At 38.5% G+C, this 20,945-nt stretch overlaps 3 protein-coding genes across 3 annotated transcripts; 2 read left to right on the top strand and 1 right to left on the bottom strand.

The window, feature by feature from the left end:
- The first annotated feature begins 948 nt into the window (after positions 1–948).
- On the top strand, positions 949–6,437 carry gcna (germ cell nuclear acidic peptidase). Its single transcript, XM_061726220.1, has 13 exons — positions 949–981; positions 1,334–1,434; positions 1,543–1,639; positions 1,727–1,793; positions 2,430–2,482; positions 2,569–2,632; positions 2,713–2,783; positions 3,809–4,204; positions 4,288–4,450; positions 4,573–4,717; positions 4,937–5,072; positions 5,164–5,368; positions 5,482–6,437. Exons 2-13 carry the CDS (start codon positions 1,345–1,347, stop codon positions 5,711–5,713), a joined length of 1,719 nt encoding a protein of 572 aa, XP_061582204.1. The 5' UTR covers positions 949–981; positions 1,334–1,344; the 3' UTR covers positions 5,714–6,437.
- A 1,459-nt stretch (positions 6,438–7,896) lies between these two features.
- cetn2 (centrin, EF-hand protein, 2) lies at positions 7,897–11,292 on the bottom strand. Its single transcript, XM_061726217.1, has 5 exons — positions 10,948–11,292; positions 10,617–10,784; positions 9,185–9,313; positions 8,908–9,045; positions 7,897–8,795 (listed from the first exon to the last, which is right to left on the bottom strand). The coding sequence occupies exons 1-5, from the start codon at positions 10,948–10,950 to the stop codon at positions 8,706–8,708; spliced, it is 528 nt and encodes a 175-aa protein (XP_061582201.1). The 5' UTR covers positions 10,951–11,292; the 3' UTR covers positions 7,897–8,705.
- Positions 11,293–12,758: 1,466 nt separating this feature from the next.
- On the top strand, positions 12,759–16,703 carry nsdhl (NAD(P) dependent steroid dehydrogenase-like). Its single transcript, XM_061726216.1, has 7 exons — positions 12,759–12,913; positions 12,988–13,149; positions 14,222–14,368; positions 14,469–14,597; positions 14,800–14,942; positions 15,640–15,742; positions 15,905–16,703. Exons 1-7 carry the CDS (start codon positions 12,893–12,895, stop codon positions 16,235–16,237), a joined length of 1,038 nt encoding a protein of 345 aa, XP_061582200.1. The 5' UTR covers positions 12,759–12,892; the 3' UTR covers positions 16,238–16,703.
- Positions 16,704–20,945: the final 4,242 nt, after the last annotated feature.

Below are 20,945 nucleotides of genomic sequence, written 5' to 3'. Positions count from 1 at the left end.
AGTGATCCCATGTTGATGGGTGTCAAGTACCAAGACAGCATCCGTGTGTGTGTAAGAAAGAAAATGTACTATGCATTGTTTGTGGAAATCCAATTTCAATAAGAAAATTGTATAATTATCCTTCATTTTCACCATTGCCTTTGTTGAAACAAGACATTCCCATAGCACAAAAAAGTAATAAATTGATTTGGGTAACTCCATCTTTTGGTATAGTCGCAATGAAACTATGTGTGTCTGTCAATTCAATTCAATTCAAATTGGCTTTGTTGGCATGAATGGTAACCATTGTTGCCGAAAGCATACATATACATACAATAAATCACGACACAATCAACACACGAAACACCAATACAATTACAACAAATACCCAACACCCAATACCTAACACCTGCATACAATATATATATATATATATATATATATATATATATATATATACATACATACATACATACATACATACATACATACAGTGGGGAGAACAAGTATTTGATACACTGCCGATTTTGCAGGTTTTCCCACTTGAAAAGCATTTAGAAGTCTGTCATTTTTATCATAGGTACTCTTCAACTGTGAGTGATGGAATCTAAAAAAAAAATCCAGAAAATCACATTGTATGATTTTTAAGTAATTAATTAGCATTTTATTGCATGACATAAGTATTTGATCACCTGTCACCTGTCCGGCTCTCACAGACCTGTTAGTTCTTCTTTAAGAAGCCCTCCTGTTCTCCACTCATTACCTGTATTAACTGCACCTGTTTGAACTCGTTACCCGTATAAAAGACACCTGTCCACGCACTCAATCAAACAAACTCCAACCTCTCAATGTGGCCACGCCACGCCCCATTGTGGTATAAACGTCAATTCTATTGGTCAACTGTCTCTATGACAACTTCCGGTTTAAGAGAACACAAAATTTAAATTCACCTTCCCCTTTTCCTGTGGGCCTGTTTTTCTTTTAATAAAAGAGACGCCGATGGTAATATGTCACGATACGTGTACTTAGAGAGACGTTTAGTTGATCGATTGGACTAATGCTAAATGGTATTTAGCATTACCATTTATATTAAGTCAATATTATTAAGTCTGGCTGATGATATCCTGCAGGTTGCTAACATTAATGGAAACGCTCTTGTAGTTTCTAATGGTTGCTGTATAGATTTATAGCTTTTACAATTAGATTTTGCTCTCTGAAAAACGAGTAAATTGACGGTTTTAGTGTTAAGCTTGCACTGAAAGTTGTCTTATGTGTGTCTAACGTCCGCGTAAGTAGTTTTCTAGCATGGTACAAGAAGTTAAATGTCTCATGTTAGTGTATCTTTGTTTCACAGTGGGGGGAATCATGAACCGTGAACTCTGCGAATCCTTTGAAAGAGTTGCTAAGAAGATGGGATGGATGGAGGACGGAGGACTGGACGCAGCAGAGAAAAGAGTATTTACATAACCCGTAAAAACATTTACAAAAATGTGAACAAGCAGCAGCAGTATTTGAAACATACGTTGACAATGTATCCATGAACGCTGGTGTTGTTGTTTCTAGTTGTTTAACCAGATTGGCAAAACACGGCATGTTGGGACTAGTCACCAGGCAGCCAGGACGTCCTTGAGCGGCTCCAGCGATGACGAGTTTGACAATTGTGGGTAATTTGATTAAAATATGCAAGGATGTGAGCTGATACGTGTCGAGGATTTGAATCTTGTCATTTTGCTTTTTAATTCTCCAGTCCTTGTTGAAAGGTTGAAAAGTAAAGCTAATCCACAGAAGCCACGCAGTGCAGCAAAAACACAAAGGTAAGATAAAGGACCGCGGTTGAATTGGTTTGATATTGGATATTGGATATTATGAATTCAACACCAATAAAACTTGTGATACATACCACTGATTTTGGTCAAACCACTTGTGATGTGTTCATGGTCATCTAGACTATATATCACAAAACAGTAATTATTAAAAAATCATATATATATATATATATATATATAGGCTGCTGCAGTGCTTTCTAAGCTTTTCTGATTTATGCCAGTCACCAAATGTCCATCCAGAGAACACTTGTTTTCTTCTTCTCTTCTGAACAGCGTCTGGGACTCTTCAGCAATGAATTAAACACCCATAAAACTTGTGATACATAACACCGATTGTTTTCATTAAACCTCATTAAATCAGCCCATATATATGATTTTTTAATAATTACTGTTTTGTGATATATAGTCTAGATGACCACGAACACATCACAAGTGGTTTGACCAAAATCAGTGGTATGTATCAAGTTTTATGGGTGTTGAATTCATAATATCCAATATCAAACCAATTCAACCGCGGTAGATAAAGGAGAAAAAACATAAACAGTGTCTTGTGTATGATGAGATCTGCTTTGTCCTGTATTAGTACTGGTCAGGTTGATGAATTCAAAACTTTTTTTTTTCCAGATCAACTGTTCATGTGGTGAGCTCAGATGATGACGATGTTACCTTTGAGACCTGTAAGTGCTGAGCTACCAGTCTTCAGTTCTAGTGTAAATGTTCCTCCAGATTTTCTTTCTCTCATATCCTTGTTTTCACACTGAAGTTCTACAGCGAGTGAAAACTCCTACTTCCAAACCCAAGAAAACAGAGAGAGGGAGTGAGGACAGGTGAGTTTTTGGTGTGTTGTGATCTGTTTTCTTTTAACAGCCACTGATTAAATGTAAAATTGTCTGTTATCATCCCACAGCCTTAAAAACTTCATAGTGAATGACTACTCATCTGACGATGACTTCATTGAGACGAAACCATCTTTCAGAGGTAATTTTCAAAAGTTTTTCAAAAGTGAGACCAATATTCAAAGTAAGAGATAAACGCCAATATTTAAAGGTTAATTTTAAGTGGATATTATACTAATAGTGCCAATATCGGTTTTAATTTTAGGTGATTATATCTCTCCTATTGATGGACTTTCATGAGTTTTTAAGCAGTACTCAGATTTCAGGCAAGAAAGTTTGATATCCTCACCTTTTGAAAGACTTTTTGTTTTGGCTTGTTGTCCTGTTCAATGAAAGGTTTTTGAATGATTATAGGTTTAGTTGGCTGAAAATGCATATAAAATGCTCAAGTATCTCCATCTCCATGTTGCTGCTCTGTGAAATAAAATTGTCTACAAATACCTGTTTTTGCCACATTCCACTTGCATTCACATTCAAACTTGACTTTGCCGTAGTACGAACATGTTACATGTTACCCCCAGGTAATCTCATTGCAGAGCTATGATCACCAGAGTTGTAGAGGAAAAACTTTGACTGAGGAATTAATTCTGCCTTTATATTGACGGCATAAAAGGAGGTCAACGAACAGACTCGTGTTCCATATTTATCATCAGGCCATTTACCATTTTTGCATTTCCCTATACATCTGTTAAAAGTGGATTTCGGGCAAACAAACCACATTTGATATCTCCTGGTTTTATTTTTCCCCTCCTACATCTTCTTTCAGTCACCACCTCTACCTTGGTCACCTTTGCTTTTTAGTGTCACTCCACCTCATTCACATTTTGCAGCTGTTTTTTTTCACCTTCTTCCCTCTCCATTCTTCTATTTAGACTGATGTAGAAATGACCCACAGCATCCCAAGGAAAGTGTATAGTCGGGCAACTATTAGGTCTTAAATGTCATTCTCTTTTTATATAAAACTGCTGAAATTTAAGTTGAGACTTTGCACTTTTTTAGTGTCCATATATATATATATATATATATAAAATTATTATTATTTTTTTAAACATGTGCATTTTTAATCTCTTATTTTGTGATTGTTTTTTTTTTGTGTGTGTTTTACAGTTCCCCAAAAGAGCCATACTCCAGCAGCCCAGCATCTATTAAGGAGACCACTGTCTCAGTTAAACTCACCGGTCTTTGTCAGTGACAATGATGACGACGATGATGTTGTTATCAAGAGTACCTGGAAGATTCGTCATTCAAAGCCAAAGCCACAGCTAAAGGCTAGCAAAAGTGATGAAGAGAACCGCGTACCATCACTGCCTTTGCCTCCCAGTCCTTTGCCTGTTTCTTATCCTAGGAAAACTCATCCCGCATCCTCACCCAGCCGCACCTTCTCTGCGCCTTCTCGGCTGGACGATTCCAGTAGCTCCGACGAGGAGTTTTTATCCTTACTGGAAAGGCTGAAAAAGAAAACCAATCCCACAAGCACTTCATTTTCACCGAAGACCACCAAAGGTAAAGTATACTGACTGTCGTTATAGTCCCGGCTTTTTTCCACTCAAATTTCTAACAAAGATTTATCTTATTCCTAAATGTAGACTCTGACAAGCAGCCTCCTGTCTCAGTGCCTCCTGGGATATTTGCAACCCCGAACTTGAAACCTTTAAGAGAAACGCCTAAACATATGAAGACACCAGGGAAGTCCTCCATTTTGAAGCCCAGAGTCAGTCAGACAGAGCCAAGATGCCGCCCCACCAGCAGGTATGTCTCATCTGTATGTACGGACCTCAAGGTTGGTTTGTTGTTTAAATGTGACAAACTGGCTGTCACTCAGTTTTTCTTTCGTATGCAGCGATTTGTCTTTATAGCTAATTTCCTTTCAGGTTGGCAGCGTGTAAAACTCCAGGCTGCTTCCTGGAGTCGCTCACAAACCCGGACTCCAGGTACGGGTCCAGTTTCAAGAAGAACAAGGAAGAACTCACGAGCAAACTCTACCAGCTGTACAACACCAGTGTGTTTGACAATAAGGTGACGAAGAGTAGCTGTCTCTTTTTCTTAGATTCAGAAATATTTGGTCAAACATCAGAATAAAGTTGTGATGCATTTGGCTAATTCTGTCTGATTTTTGTTCTCCCACACAAGTCCTTCAATATTAATACTCTAAAAGTATTTCTGAATAGCCCTTTTTTCCTCCGCTGATTGGGTTATAATACAATTCTTGTCCTTGTCCTTGTATTGCTTTTGCAGCTCTCAGTAAAAATGTCTGTGACCTGGAACAAAAAGATGCGGAAAACTGCAGGATACTGCGTCACGGGGCAGGAAAAGGGTGGAGGAATGCGATATGCTCGCATCGAGCTGTCAGAAAAAGTCTGTGATTCTGCAGGTAAGGCCGTCGTATGCCCAAGAGTCTGTAGCAGTGATTGTTATAAGGTCAAGGAAAGCAGAGTTGTGCTTCTGTTTCTCCTCCGGTCCAGATCGTCTCAGAGACACGCTGATACACGAAATGTGTCACGCTGCAACGTGGCTGATAAACGGAGTAAGGGACGGCCACGGAAACTTCTGGAAGCTGTACGCTCGCAAATCCACACTGATGCATCCCGAGTTGCCAATGGTAACGCGCTGCCATAGTTACGACATAAAGTACAAGTTCCAGTATCAGTGCACCCGCTGCCAGAACACGTAAGTTTAACCGGTTTTTAGATTACAGTTACTGAGTATTCTCTTCTCTATTCACCTCGCACGTGCACACTTCTGCTGTAAAAGTTTATGCCTTTCTTTGTGGTTCCTGCCAGGATCGGTCGCCATTCCAAGTCTCTGGACACACAGAGGTTTTCGTGCGCCCTCTGCATGGGTCGGCTGGCCCTACTCACGCCTTCTAAGCCGCGCGCTCCTGCGCCCTTCGCCAACTTCGTCAAAGAAAACTATGGCAGCGCGCGAAAGGAGCTCGCAGGGCAGAGCCACACGGAGGTGATGCGAAAACTGAGCGCAGACTTTGCCACAAAGACGAAACTCAGTGAAAGCTGAGCTTGAAACATTACAGAAAACATGCTCATGTTCCAAGATATTTCCAGATTTCTGAGCCACCATAGTTTGCAAGAGTGAATTTATTTTCATTTTATTTTTCTAAATAGTTTGACTTGTCTCCTCTGTGTGTGTATGTCATGGGGGTATTTGTCGCTGGAAAGTCTTAGCTTACACAGTTAATTTCTGTTCCTGACTTTGTCTGTGTGTGTTTGTAATGGAAATGCGGTCCCTGAAATCCAAACCAGCTGCTGTTCATTTCTACTTAAGATAACTTGAGATCAGTTTCCTCAGGGAGTTGACACGGGTAAATGTTTTAGTTTTATTGTTGTGGGGTTTTTTTTATTGTTAGTGGTTCTCTTTTCCATGTCTTTTTTTTTTTTTTTTATATACCCTAATTAAATAATTTACAAATAAAGTCAAGCATTGTAAGGTGATAACTAATATTTCACACATTTCTGTACAGATATCAACATATAAACAGGTGGGTTGCTTCATCACAGATAAAAGCTAAATCAAGTGGTAATAGTTTAAAGTTTTGCGACTTGTTTAATGAAAATGTGTTTTGGAGAACTAACTTTGATACTTTAAATAGGCCATGTTTACTTTTCAACTACGGGTTTTAAGTATTGTTATTTCGTAATCTTAGGGTATTATGTGTTTGTTTGGTTAAAAGTGAATGCACTTCTGTCCTGAGAGTAGTATTGTAGCTGACTTGAATAAAAATAAAAGAGGAAAGCAAATGCAACTCTGGAAGGTAATGCTTGCTGTTTACTCAACACTGCCCAATGGGATGAAACTTAAGGGATCTGGCGCGCTGATTGATGTAGGTCAAGTTTAGTTAAAATAAATTAAAAGAAGACAACTTTGAAGCAGAGGTGAAAGCAGTTGCTAAACCTTTTTATTTCTAATGTTTTGCTGAAATAAGTTCTAATTTGCTTTAAAGGTGACTCAAACTTTACTATGGCTATATCTCATTTGATATGACTTCTTTTGTAGACCAGGTTTTGATGTCCATCTGCTCTGATAAAGGTTTAGATTAAACATTTATAGCGTTGAAGAGCAAAAAGAAACTACTGTCATAATGACGAGCCAAAAGCAACTAATATACACTGTTGATGCTTTGTGGATCTCAGGGCCTAACTGATATGAATTCTCTTAACATTTTCATTTAGTTTAAAAATGTTGAAACTGTGCAGCAGTTGACATCTTTAGTCAAAAGAAGGGTCTGTGAAAATTGGTTTCAGACCTAAAGAATGTGAACCTGTCCTTTAAGTTGGAGTACAGCATGCCGGTTGGGAAGCATGAAATCCTGGATGCATTGTTGAGTAGACATAAATATGTTGCAAGTACACATTGGTCTCTAGCCTCATCTTTAATACAGCTACCAAGGAAATGGAGTCACGATTGCGTAGCAGGTATCCAAATGGGCCTTGTTACTTAAACTCAGAGCAGCGGCTTAATCATGCATCAGACTCTGCACCATCAGGACAAGTTTCTCCACAGCCAATCCCTCACCTGAATTCCTCTCAGGAACATCAGTTCTATTCAATTCAGTTGTATTTATATAGCTTTTATTACAACAGTAGTTGTCTCTAGGCACTTTCAAGAGACCCAGAACATGACCCCTGAGCAATTATTAGCTCTGGTGTTACGTTACCCGTCCATCCTGGTCCTCACAGCATGAAAACCTCCACGCCCCGAGTGTTCAGATAGTTCTCTTGTTCAGTAACTCATGATGGACGGCTGCCTGACCTGGGACTAGATGCACACTGATGCTCCTGACGCATCCAACCTGAGTGTCTCTCATCCCTCTGGTTTTGGGATTCCTCTCTACAGCAAAGGATACAGCAGACCTTACTCGGGAACAAAGTCAGCAGCCAGAGCTATTTATACTGATTAATGCTTTTTAGTTACTATTTTTAAAGTTTTATCTGTGTGCTGACAGCATCATCTGTCTCACTCTGCAGGCCCCTCCAGGTTTAGTGTGTCCGTCTTTTTTAGTCAGTGTACATTGTGCTAAGTTCAAACCTCTACCTTTAAAAGCAATTGCTTACAACAGTAAGATAAGTCCAAGGTTTGAGATGTGAGCTATATGAATACGAGATAAAGGAAATGCATTGAAGCTGTTTAAACAGTAATGATGACAACTGTTTGCCATAAAATACAAATAAAGACAGGACAAACTGCTTTAACATATTTAATCAGTTTCTAAAACACTACTTTTTAAATATCTATCTACTTAAATATCTATCAGATCACAATATACAAAACATTCAGGGACACGCCAGAAAAATGACCACAACGGAAAGAAGTTACATGACAAATACACCAACATTCATAGTTTAAAGACGGCGGGACTTTTGAAGAAGGCGTGCAGGTCAAAGAAGTGTTGGCCAGCTTCCCTGATTGTGATGTCGCACCTTTAAGAGGCACAGGCACAAATCTAGAGGCAGGGCAGGGATGAGACCATCCCTTCCCTTTCACCCTAGTAAATCATTACAAATTTCAAACTTTAGAAATCTCTCAGAAAAGTAAACATTAAGGAGCTGGAGCAACAATCCTGGTATAACAAACAGCCTGCAGCTGGATCAAACATAACACTAACTCCACCTAAAACCAAAAAGCACTGGAATGTACCATGTTTGTTTTGTGGGAGGCACTGAAACGTTGACAATGAATAACCTATATGTTGTCAATAATATTGATATATATTTAATAAAAGTCTGCAGCATTCCAAACAAGACGGATTCTGAAACCGCTTTGGCAGATGTACAGTAATGTAAAGTACCGTCTAAATCCAAGGAGGATAAATTACGTTTAAGTCTTTCACAAGTTCCTTTGATTGTGTGACAGTTTGATTCATTGTAAGTGAAAATGTGTGGCACGACACAATAGTTAAGGTTTTCTAGCGATATCTATGAGCAGCATTACACATAAAGCCACCACCGGACCGCTCGAGTCTGCATCAGCATCCCTGATGTCATCACGTCCTTCAGTACAGGCAGGTTTTCTTCATAATACGCAGAAACTCCTGCTGGTTCACTTCTCCGTCTCCATCCCTGTCAGCTTCATCTATCATTTCCTTCAGAAACAAAACAATACATGAGCTAATGGAAAAATAACAAATAAGTCTGACTGATTCAACAGCGAGGAAGAACATGTATGTAAATACTGTTTTATTGAGTCTGTTTCACCTGCAGTTCCTCATCTGTGAGGTTCTCTCCCAGCTCCTTGGCTACCCTCTTTAGGTTTTTAAATGAAATCCTGCCTGTCTCATCGTCATCAAACAGGCGGAAAGCTTTCAGGATTTCCTCTTTGGAGTCCTTTTCAGCCTGGAATCAGACAGGATGGAGGGTAGATTAACAGAAGTCACATAAGTAAAGGGATGAAATAAATGCAATTTAGGGGAAGAAAAAGATTTTAAGTTGAGTTTATTAACTTTTTTCTATATGTGTGTGTATGTATGCTTACCATTTTCTGTGTCATGATGGTGAGGAAATCGACAAAGGAGATCTTTCCTGTGCCATCCTTATCCACTTCGCTGATCATCTTCTTGATCTCCTCTTTCTTTGGCTCAAACCCCAGAGCTCTCATTGCTACCTGGCTCAGTAAAGGAAGGATGGACGGTGAGGCACACATAGAAAAACCCATCTGCTTTTCATTATTAATTGAAATCAGAGTTTGAGCTCTTTTGGTTTTTTTTTTTTTTTTCAATATAAGAAATGTAATCTCTTTGAAACTGGCAAACAAAGAGAATCCCTACAGATTAAAACATTGAAAAGGCTAAAAAAATTACTTTCATAAGACAAATAAAGCATATTTACAGTATATTTGGTCACTTCTTTAAGTGTCAAATATCTATGAGAAGACACACGTTTGTACCTGCAGAGTAACAAAATCTCTTGTAGCAATACTGGACTGCATATGAAAATACATACTCAATATCATAACAAAAATACTCATTTGAGCAAGAAGCGTACAGAAAATTAAATGAAACACATACAAAACCATCAACAAGCAGAGTAAAAATGACTTCAAAAGGGAAAAGGGAATCAGCTTTAGAAGGCTCTTTATAATACTCAGTACTCAAGTTGAGGGGGGATGAGGGGGGATGGCATCCCCCCTGAAATAAAAACGGTCAAAATCATCCCCCCTGTAAAACTGCCATCCCCCCTTTCCATCCCTTATGTCATTTCATCAATGAATGTGTTATTACTGCTATTTCAACGTTTAGAGTCATCACCAGAAAAATAACACCAGAAAAATGTGACAATTTTCACCTTTTTCAGGTAAATTTTCACTTGAAATAAGTAGGAAAATCTGCCAGTGGGATCTTCTTATTACAAGCAAAAAAATCTTGTTCCACTGGCAGATTTTTCTGGCGGGTGAAAATTGTTGTTTTTTCCAGTGATGAGTCTTATTTTAAGTGTAATGAGATTTTTTTTTACTAAAATTAGACATTTTAACTAGAAATAAGACAAATATTCTTGTTAAGATTTTGAGTTTTTGCAGTGATCCATTTTACTTATCCTGTGAAGAACAGAGGAATATTGATAAGTTCAGAAAACTGTTTTTATTTTTGTGTTTTGATGTATTTGATGTAAGCCCAGTGGATATTTAAAGCTTACAGAAGGCTGCATTTAACTCCTGCAGTGTTTCTGCAGGTTTTTTGTTCAGTGCTATTATTTGTAATATATTATATTATTTGTAATCAGCACAAATGATCTGTCCCATATGATAAAATCCACCATCCCCCTGATTTTTTTTTACAACTCGAGTACTAACCCTATATAAAGTACCACTTGAATGAAAACCACTGGAACAAAAAATAAGAAAAAGCCAAGTTTGTCAGTTTATGCTTTATGTCAGGTTATGCTTTATGCTCTTTTGTGTTTTTGTTCACCTTGAGGTCCTTTACATCAATGTATGCAGAGCCGTCTGTATCAAAGAGCTCGAAGGCCTCCCTGATCTCCTGCTTCTGCTCCTCAGTCAGCTCTGGCTTGGGAGCTGTCTTCTTGCGGGGAGGGGGCACTGGCCCCTGCAGGGAGGGCCTCTTGGCACTGGTGGCCTGCTGTTCACACAAGAGCAAAAACCACCACCAATATTTACCGAGGTTTCATAGGGAAATCTTGTATCACAAAGCATGAAAAAAAATAAAAAAAATCTCTATTTGCAAAGATATTAATTCACACGTCCCAATAGAGTATACTTTGATTGAAAAGCATTTTACTCACCATTGGACGCTGTTTATTTCAATGCCAAAAAATAATAATAATTGAAAAAAAAATCGATTTATGAAGCAATGTCTGTTTTCCGTCTATGAAACCTCGCTATCATGAGGAGGGCAGATCATGGAACGGCGTCTATTCTACACCAGTCGTCCGCATCAGTCTTGTAGCCGCAAAAAATTTGAGATCAACCTATAATGCATCAAATACTATTTATTCCCAAAAAATATACCTGGTTAAATCTAGAGGAAACAGCGTTTTGAGCTCAACTATACATCAGGTACTGTCACGGAGAATATATGTTGGATAAGTATACAGCTGCACTCCGGCGGAGGAGGCCGTCGATGTGCGGAAGCGTTGGGTTCCCCGCACGACACCGACAGGGACGAAGCTGATGGCAAAACAAACGCACCAGTCGGGCAATAAGATGATTGGGTGAAAAAATACCACGGGGTCCTTTAAGGATGTTTTTGACATTAATATTTAGATTTTTAGCTCTTGAGACTGAAATCGAAAACATATATTGATATTAAGATAACTAATGGAATATAATAAGGTGCATATGTAACATTTTTGTATAATTATTTATGAAACAGTGTATATATTTTTGTCTCCTCCCTTTAAATACTATACTTTGTTCGTCAGGAAGTCATGTTTACAAGTGTAGACAGAAATAATCCGGTTCAATAAATCGGTGTTTGAACTAGAATATGAAATAAAATATTCCCAAAAAGATAAATAATGTAATAACATGACGTTTGTTTTTTTTTTAAACTTTATTTAAAAGAATTATCACAGAATAGGAACAGTATACAAATAGAATACAGAACATGTGCCAGGGGTGATGTTCGTTATTCAAGAAGATTATACATATTACACAAGTCTACGGTTTTAATAGCCTTTCATTTGTTGATTTAGTGATTCATTTTAAGTATAGTTCAATTTCTTTCTGGAAAACATAAAAGCAAGAGGTTTTTTTTGAAAATTTACTCTTATGAATATGAAATTTGGCAAGAAATAAAAAGAGATTTATCAAAAAGTAACATTTTCCTTCTTTCTTAGGGAAACAATGGAAACCAAAAACAACATTTTCCCAATGTAAATTAAAATCTATAGTGAAATAGTCAATAATATATTTTCTAATATCTGCCCATAGCTTTTTCGAATGAGAGCAAAGCCAGAATAAATGAAATAACATGACGTTTGTGCCCATATGAGGATTTTATGCTGCGTTCCATTTACCTCGGAAGTCGGAACTCGGAACTGGGAATGACGCCACAGCCGAGTTATCAGCGTTCCAGTTACAAAGTAGGTAAACAAGTTTGTAGTTCGCATATAACACATGAAAACTGTAAATTACACTATAGCAGCATATATATGCCGAACAATACTTGTATACGACTGATTTAGTGTGACCAAAACTAGAATGAAGTGCTACGAATTTTTACAGAGCTCTCTTCTACTGTTTACAACCGGGGCAGCCATCTTGGAATGTGAACTCGGGGGTGGTGAAGACTCTCCCACTTTCCCAGTGGGAAATCCCACTTCGAGGGCGTTCCAGTTGAAAAATCCAACAGGGAACTGGGAAATCCCCACTTCCGAGGTAAATGGAACGCAGCATTAGTTGGATATTATCAAGATGCGTGTTTTGGGGCAAGTGGGCGGGTAGAATTAAATTATGCCTTCTGATTGGTCTACATGATGGCGTTCTTTTACGTATCTTCAATACTATTGGCTGTTGTCAAACGTCGCCTCTGCGCGTCATGACGTGTCGACCAATCACGGATAAGTTCCGCCTCGGCTGATTCAAACTTCTCATGGTTGTATGCTTTTGAGACTCGCTTCTTTTACTTGAATGGTGCATTAAAGGTTTCGATCGACAGTGTTTTATCTTTAACGTTTTGTATAGTTAAAAGGGCGCAGTGTTTCTCCCGGCAGGACCTTTGCTATAATGGCTACACGTATTCGACCAGTGAGTTCAAACATCATTTGTTGTCCACTTGTGCCTCAGGTGTTATTGACAGTGTTTCTGTGTCGGCCTCGCAGAGCAGTAAACGGTGTGCAGTGATCGGGGGCTCTGGTTTCCTGGGCAGACACTTGGTGGAGAAGCTGCTGGATCGGGGATATTCCGTGTGTGTGTTTGACATCCGTCAGAGCTACGAGCTGCCAGGCGTCGCCTTCCACCAGGGAGACCTCTGCGACACCCAGGTGAGACTGGAAACTCCTCATGCCCACTGAAAATAAGTACATGAAACATGAAATCAAAGGGTGTTATCTCACAGGCTAATCTGCCACGGCATGATATTACTAAATAAAGACCAGAGGTGTCAAAAGTATTCACATTCATTACTCAGGTAGAAGTATAGATACTAGAGTTTAAAAATACTCCTGTAGAAGTTGAAGTATCAACTCAAGTTTTTTACTCAAGTAAAAGTATAAAGTACTGGTTTCAAAACTACTTAAAGTATAAAAGTAAAAGTAATGTAAGGGGGGAAAAAGCCATTAAGGACAAAAGCCCTTGAAAATGAATGTATCTTAGTATAATGCAAATATATTAAAGAACCATATATGTGTACTATTGAGCATTAACATGTGTTTCAGGGAGCAGAAGATATGATGACTAGTTGCCTATAATTGTAATGGTGCAAAAAGTCAAACTTCAGAGGCATGTTATCATTTATCCTAACCTTTATTGGAATGTACATCCAAGTTTAGTTGCAGGAATCTGAGGGCAACGGATGTAAGAACAAAACTGGACAAGAACATCTGAAACAACCACAACCAAATTCACTCTATCCGGATGGAGCAATTTAACTGGATAGTTTTTTTTTTTAAAGGCAGAAATGAAATAGAGTAATGAGGCTGTTTTTAAAATGTAAGGAGTAAAAAGTACAGATAATTGCGTGAAAATGTAAGGAGTAAAAGTAAAAAGTCGTCTGAAAAATAATTACTCCAGTGAAGTATAGATAAAGAAAATTTCTACTTAAGTAAGGTAACGAAGTATTTGTACTTTGTTACTTGACAAGAATGGAGAATACAAACTAGGATTTTAGTATTAACATAACTCAATTTTTCTTAGCAATATATTAGATATTATATATATATATATATATATATATATATATATATATATATATATATATATATATATATATATATATATATATTAATACTAAAGATGACAGAGGCAAGCTAAATGTCCTTTTCCTTTTTTTAAGTATATATATAAAAACATGATACAAATTTTAATCAATTAGAGGTTCTGTCCATGTTGTTGCAGGCTCTGCTGTCGGTTCTGAAGGATGTGTCTCTGGTTTTCCACTGTGCATCTCCAGCCCCAGGGAGCGATGACCGTGAGCTTTTTGAAAAGGTCAACATTCAGGGCACACAGACAGTTATTCAGGCCTGCATTGAAGCAGGAGTGCAGGTAATGATTATAATGATGAATATTATTAATTTGGACTGAAACTAGTTACTTAAGAACTGGGGAAGACGTTAAAGTGCATGCCTCTACAATGTTTGTCCAGAAACTGGTCTTAACAAGCAGTGCGAGTGTGGTGTTCGAGGGGACAGACATTAAAAATGGAAGAGAGGATCTACCATACGCCAAGAAACCTATCGACTACTACACTCAGACCAAAATTGAACAGGAGAAGGTTGGTATCCCAATTCACGCGCCACCCCCTCACATCCCATATGAGCTCTTGTGTTATCACTGTAGCCCCGTGGTTAGTGGTGTTGCCTAAAAAGAGTTTTTTTTTTTACATTTCCCTACTGAAGTCTAATATTTAAACCACTGTTACCTCAAATCAAAGACGTGAAGAGCAAACTTCTAAAAGTTCTGTCTTCATGTTTTAGTTGGTCCTTGCTGCATGCGACCAGCAGAAGGGTTTCCTAACGGTCGCTATTCGGCCTCACGGTATCTTCGGCCCTCGGGACCCACAGCTGGTTCCCATCCTGGTGGACACGGCTCGCAGGGGCAAAATGAAGTTCATAATCGGGTGAGTGATTCATTTTATTTCTGTATGAATCAGTCAGCAATTAAACACAACTCTGCTTTTGTGGTCTTAAGTAAATATATACATATCATAATCACTTAAACACTGTGAAACAGTACTACTGTGCTCAGTACTCCTCTGTACTACTACTGTACTACTACTATGCTCAGACTGTGTAACCTCTTTGAAGTGTGCATTTAGGTAACACCAAAACATTACATTACCGTAACTCAGTAGAAGAAAAGGGATCTCTGGAATCAAGGCATCACAACATAACAATAAGTGTTTTTGTGCTCCAGCAAGATTAATCCCACTGGATGGATTGTTTCTTAAGTTTTGGGCAAAGCACTAATTTAACAGTGTCGGCTTGTTGAGCTAAGCCCACCGTTCTGTTTGTGACCTTGCTTTAAAGTCTTCAGAAAAAATGTTTTCAACATCCACGTCCCTTACAGTGGAGTAGAAACTTTTGTCCACAGGTCTGTTATTCTTTGAAAAACTTGCGTTCTTTTCACATTCTTTTATCAATTTTCCATTTTAGAGCTTAAATTAAATTAGTAATGTAATTAATTATTAATTAAATTAGTTGTGAGATGGCAGTTCTGCAGAGTACTGAGTGGCTGCAAACTTCAATCCTTGGTGCTTTCTTTCTTTCTTTTTTTGAAAGTAAATATTTCTATTTTTTTATATTTACTTTCTTTAGTGACGGGAAAAACCTGGTAGATTTCACATATGTGGAAAATGTTGTCCATGGACACATCCTGGCTGCTGAGCGACTGAGACCAGACTCTCCCATCTGTGGGAAAGTGAGTAACAAGAAGAGTCAAAACAGAACTGACCTCATGATACTTCCAAACACACATCCTCAAGAACACACTTTTTCTCACCGCTGGATCTGATCCAGTGTTCTCTATACTAGGATCCCAGACCGATGATGTGTAACTATGTACCCTCTGCTTCTCCTCCAGCCTTATCACATCACCAACGATGAGCCAATTCACTTTTGGGACTTCATGTCCGATGTATTGGTGGGTCTGGGATATGCTGCTCCACGCTTTCACCTCCCCTACAGGCTTGTGTACGGACTGGCGCTGCTACTCTGGCTGCTGACCTGGATCCTGCGTCCTTTTGTGTCTTTCAAACCCACCTTTACACCCATGAGAGTGGCTTTGGCCGGAACACACCACTACTACAGCTGTGAGCGGGCCAAAGAGCACCTGGGCTACAAGCCAGTGGTCACTCTGAGGGAGGGGATCACACGCACGGTGGAGAGCTACCCTCATCTCAAATGTGGGGCTTGATGCTCAGGTTTAGTATTAATGCAGAACGCTTGATCAGGTTGCACTGAATGGACAAATCAAAGTGACAGACGTTGGTGATAATCCTTACCTGTGCCTTCTCATGCCATGTGTCATTTCCACCAGCAGATGGCAGCAGATGGTCGTTATATTGGTCCATGTGACAGTTGAAAGTGTAATTTCTTACATATTATTATAATAGTTCGATGACAGTTGAATTAAGTTTTATTTGAATTGTTTTATATATGTGTTATTTACCCACAAAGCACTTAGACTCTGCTGCTCTGATATCAAAATGCCTTAATACAATCCACTAGCTGCTCCCTCTAGCTAGATCTCAGTGTTTGCTGAGTTTGCTAAAAAAGTTTTCTTACAAATGTGGGCATTGACACTGTTCTCTTGTCCATTCTTCCTTACTGTGAAAAATGAATAGATGGTGAAAAAATTATTATGTACAAATAAATGCTATAATACATAAAACGTGTTTAATTGATTAGTGATCTTGTATGCATGATGGGGGAAACAGCCTCCCGTGAGAAATCTGTTATATAAGACTTCTTTCTCTGTTGGGCAATCTGTGTGTGAAAACGATGTGTCATGCTTTCTGAACCACTCTTTCACAGTTTAAGCCCGATCAACAATGACAGTCATCTTGGAATATCCCTGGTGACGGGGAAAAAGTCTTGGTGGAAAAACCTGGTCATTCAGTCGATTCAGGTAGTCAGCTGATCCAGACCTGCCCAGTTGAAGCAACCTCAGATGACCTTATTGCCCCACAGGCCTGCAAGGTCAGCACTCGAGTGATGTGTGAGTCACTTTGTCTGCCGCTCTTCTGCCCTGATGCCCCCATCAGTCATGACGGGGGATAATCTTGACCCATCTGCCCCCATAACCTTTTTCTTTGATTAGATGCCATCAAACACAAGTGTTCTCTGATCACAATCACTAAACAAGCAGAAATGTTTACTCCGGGAATATGATAGTTTATCGCTATCATTCCAGGTTTAGAAAATATTCTTAAGATGCTCGTTTTTTTTTTTCTTGTTTGATTTTCTTTTCCATGGTAATGTAAATAAAACTGAGGATGGATGAATGGAAGGAAAAGTAAACGATTTACCCGCATCCCTCTGCTACGAGCAAAGCAATGTGAGTTTCTCCTGTTATCAGGCAACACTTTGGTTTTGGTTGTAAATATTTTGACAGGACAATGCCAAAGTAATTTTGCCCACTTAAACTAAAATGCTCTTATATTTTTAACTGTGATGTGCGGTGTGTCATGGAACAGCAGTGTGAGAATGGAAGGTGGAAAAATATTATTGGAAAACCAGATTACAGAAATAATTCTAAATATAATTTCTAGAACAATGTTGAACAGTTTGACCAAAGTGGTCACATTCTTTTCTATGATGGGCCAAATATAGAGTAGTACGATGGCCATGGACTAAAAATAATATGGTGCATTTGGTTTATAATATTACTGCACATTCTCTTATTTTATTTTTTTAGGTCAAAATTAATGTATTTCAGAACATCCACTTTAAATTAATCAAACTTTTTTTTATTGTTTTAGTTTGGTTAATTATGCTTCTGCTTTAATCAGTTTTATTATTATGGTGTAGGTACAACGTGGCTTAAGTTTGCTTTTTTTTACTACTCTCCAGTCCCGCTCTTAGAAATGCTGGCATAATGTCATTAAGTTGGACATCACTGAACAACAAGGCATATGAGACAAAAAAAAAGATGATCACTTGCAATTGTTTTTTGTTTCTTTGTGCACCCCTCAGAAAAATAATTACACTTCGGCACACAGCGCAACATCTGAAATTAGAACCACTTGGTACCATTATATTTCCTTCTGCACATTTCCTTTTACAACTTTTTCTCAGCTATTTTGAAACAAGATTGATCAGTATAATTTAATTTATGCAAGACATTTAAATTAGTGGTAAGGTTTGTAGTTTTTAACTAGTTTTAAACTTTCTTCAGTGAGAGTCCTGTTCATTAAGAAGGCTGTTGGCTCCGGTTACTATAAGCGATCTGTCCGAGGTCGTCGTCCCCTGGGTTGTGGTGGCGTCCATACATCCGGAACATAAACACCCTCATCACCAACCAACCAGCATGTCAGTATTACAGAGAAATGCTAACAAAACAGTACAGATGGTAAATACTTAATTGTTACTAAGTTGTGCTTTTTAGCATCTTAAATGTCTTGCTTTCTTGCCATCTCTTCACCTTTCAAGCAAATACATTTCTGACACAAATAGCTACTTCTTACATTATTCAGATAGATTTGTCACTCTATAGTTTTGCTTAGTTTCGACTGCACGGCATCGAAACTCCAGTCTTGGGAATCTCGGCGTAAAATGTTCACTGGAGCATAAACAGTGATGAAAACACTCATGTAAGGGCAAGCATTCATGTCCTCAGCAATTGCATTGCAATCATTTTAACCATTAAATGAACATCAAAGCTGACCATGGCCGAGAGCTGAACTACTAAGACCCCACTCTCCACTGATATGCACTCTTCCCACTCATCTACGTGAAGTCATCTACTGCTAAAATGAAAGTTCTGGTTCAGTTTTTGGTACTTCCTACTGAGGTTTTGAGATCCATTCAGTGCATTTTTGTATACCTGCAGCAGGTTGTGTTATAAGGAGTTCCTCCAAGCTTTGATCTACTATAATCATTGGTGTTTAGGCCCAGAGCCAGTCACCCATTTATAACGCTGGCACTGGAGAGTGGACTGTCTTTTTTTTTTTTTTTTCCTTTCCACATCTGCTAGGTTTCTATACTGGCACTCTGCATAAGATTTATCTCCTGCCGAGTACTTACCTCCACAAATACATTTAGTTTCTATTCCTTCACATTTGTATTTTGTCATGAGGTCCATTTCCACAAAAATGGTCTTTCACTGGGCTACTTTTGACTTTTATACTCCTAATTTGAGTAGGGAAGTTGAGACACTAGTATCTACAGTATACTTCTGCTTAAGTGAAGAAAGTTACATCCACATGAGTGCATCTCTGTTTTAAAATGTGATGTGTGTCCAAATCTTGGACTGCTGGAAAATCAAAAACGTAGAGCAACTCTACCAAGTACATCTGGTGCAGCATAGACGCATCGCGTAGTTATGTATGGAAAGAGGTACACATCAGGCTATGGTGTGCTCCCATCTAGGGTTGGGGTAGAAGTAAAAATAAGTGTTTAGCTTATGTATGATGATAATTAATATTCATTTACATTCACTCTTAACACATCTGTCCAAAGATCCCAATTTCAAATGTCACTACCACAATCCCATCCAAAGTGAGTGCTACCGGCACCAATGACTACTAGCAGAGCTCTGTTGGGATCCCAGGTCAAGCCATTGACATTTGGACATTTTAGCACAGGGTCACTGGAGGGTGATTGATTTTGGAGCCAGCTCTTGTTTTCAATCTGATATTTTAAGTGTTGGTGCTGGGTCCACATTAGATTTTAAAATTCTGAGCCAGAAAAGATCTCCGCCCATAATACGCCATCTCAAATGTGTACTAGACGGCCGTCCATGCTCAATGGCCATCCGTACACTAATGACAACAGACATTCAGATGAAAATTAATGTTGCTTCAGTTTGGACTTATATTTACAGTTTTATTTTAAAAAGTGTTATAATACTTTGACGGATGTTGTTTACACTTTTGCTAACATCTTTCTGTTTTCTTCCAGTGTCAGTTATATGATATAGATTTAGCAAATCTGGGAGGGATAAGTAGTTACTCAGAAGAGCAAATAATGAATATATGCTACTATATCATAATTTCAAAATGCTTTCACTTTTGTCTGCTCACATCAGACCTCACCAGGTGATGATGGAGTGGCATCACTTTGAATTAAATGCACTTGGCAGTTCACTCGGCAGGCTACTGAATTATCTCAGTAAACTCATTTGCTGTACCACCACACAGGCAGTGGAGATGATGATACACAAAATGCAACTAATGGTCTGGTTTTAGGGCAGCTTGGTGGCTTACTGATTAGCACTGTTACCTAGGGTTGCCACCTTTCAGAAATAGAAATAAGGGATGCCTAGATTTCAGCAGCGCAGGCGACAAAAAAAGGGGACATCCCCAAAACTTCTAAAATGCATAGAAATGTATTTATTTTATAAAACAAAAAGCTTTGATTTAAAGTTTAAAGTGCCTTAATAGCATTGAACTTGCATTACTGTACAGACAGCCAACCATACTAGCAACTTAAATAGACTCCTATGCTACTTATGTCCACATGAGCCAGGATGTAGAATATAGATACAGGTGAAGAATATGGTGTAAAAGTTATTTATTTCAATAATTCAACTTAAAAGGTGAAACTAATACATTACATAGTCTCATTACAGGCAAAGCAAGATATGTTAAACCTTTATTTGTTATAATTTTGATGATTGAATTGTTTATTGATTTCATAATATAGATATTTTGTATTCATCTGTGAGCCATAATCACCAAAATTATAACAAAGGCTTGAAATATTTCACTTTGAATGTAGTGGGAAATAATATATTTGTTTCACCTTGAGCTGAAGTTTTGCAATATATTCAAATTTTCCGACCTTCACCTGTATATTATCACTCATCACTCATCTTCTCCCGCTTATCCGTTACCGGGTTGCAGGGGCAGCAGCCTCAGCAGGGATGCCCAGACTTCCCTCACCCCAGACACCCACCCGGA

This window comes from Cololabis saira, chromosome 7 (assembly GCF_033807715.1).
Source record: "Cololabis saira isolate AMF1-May2022 chromosome 7, fColSai1.1, whole genome shotgun sequence".
In the NCBI taxonomy this organism is placed as follows: domain Eukaryota; kingdom Metazoa; phylum Chordata; class Actinopteri; order Beloniformes; family Belonidae; genus Cololabis; species Cololabis saira.
The sequence above is the reverse complement of the archived record's forward strand: the minus strand, read 5'-3'. Positions and strand labels throughout refer to the sequence as shown.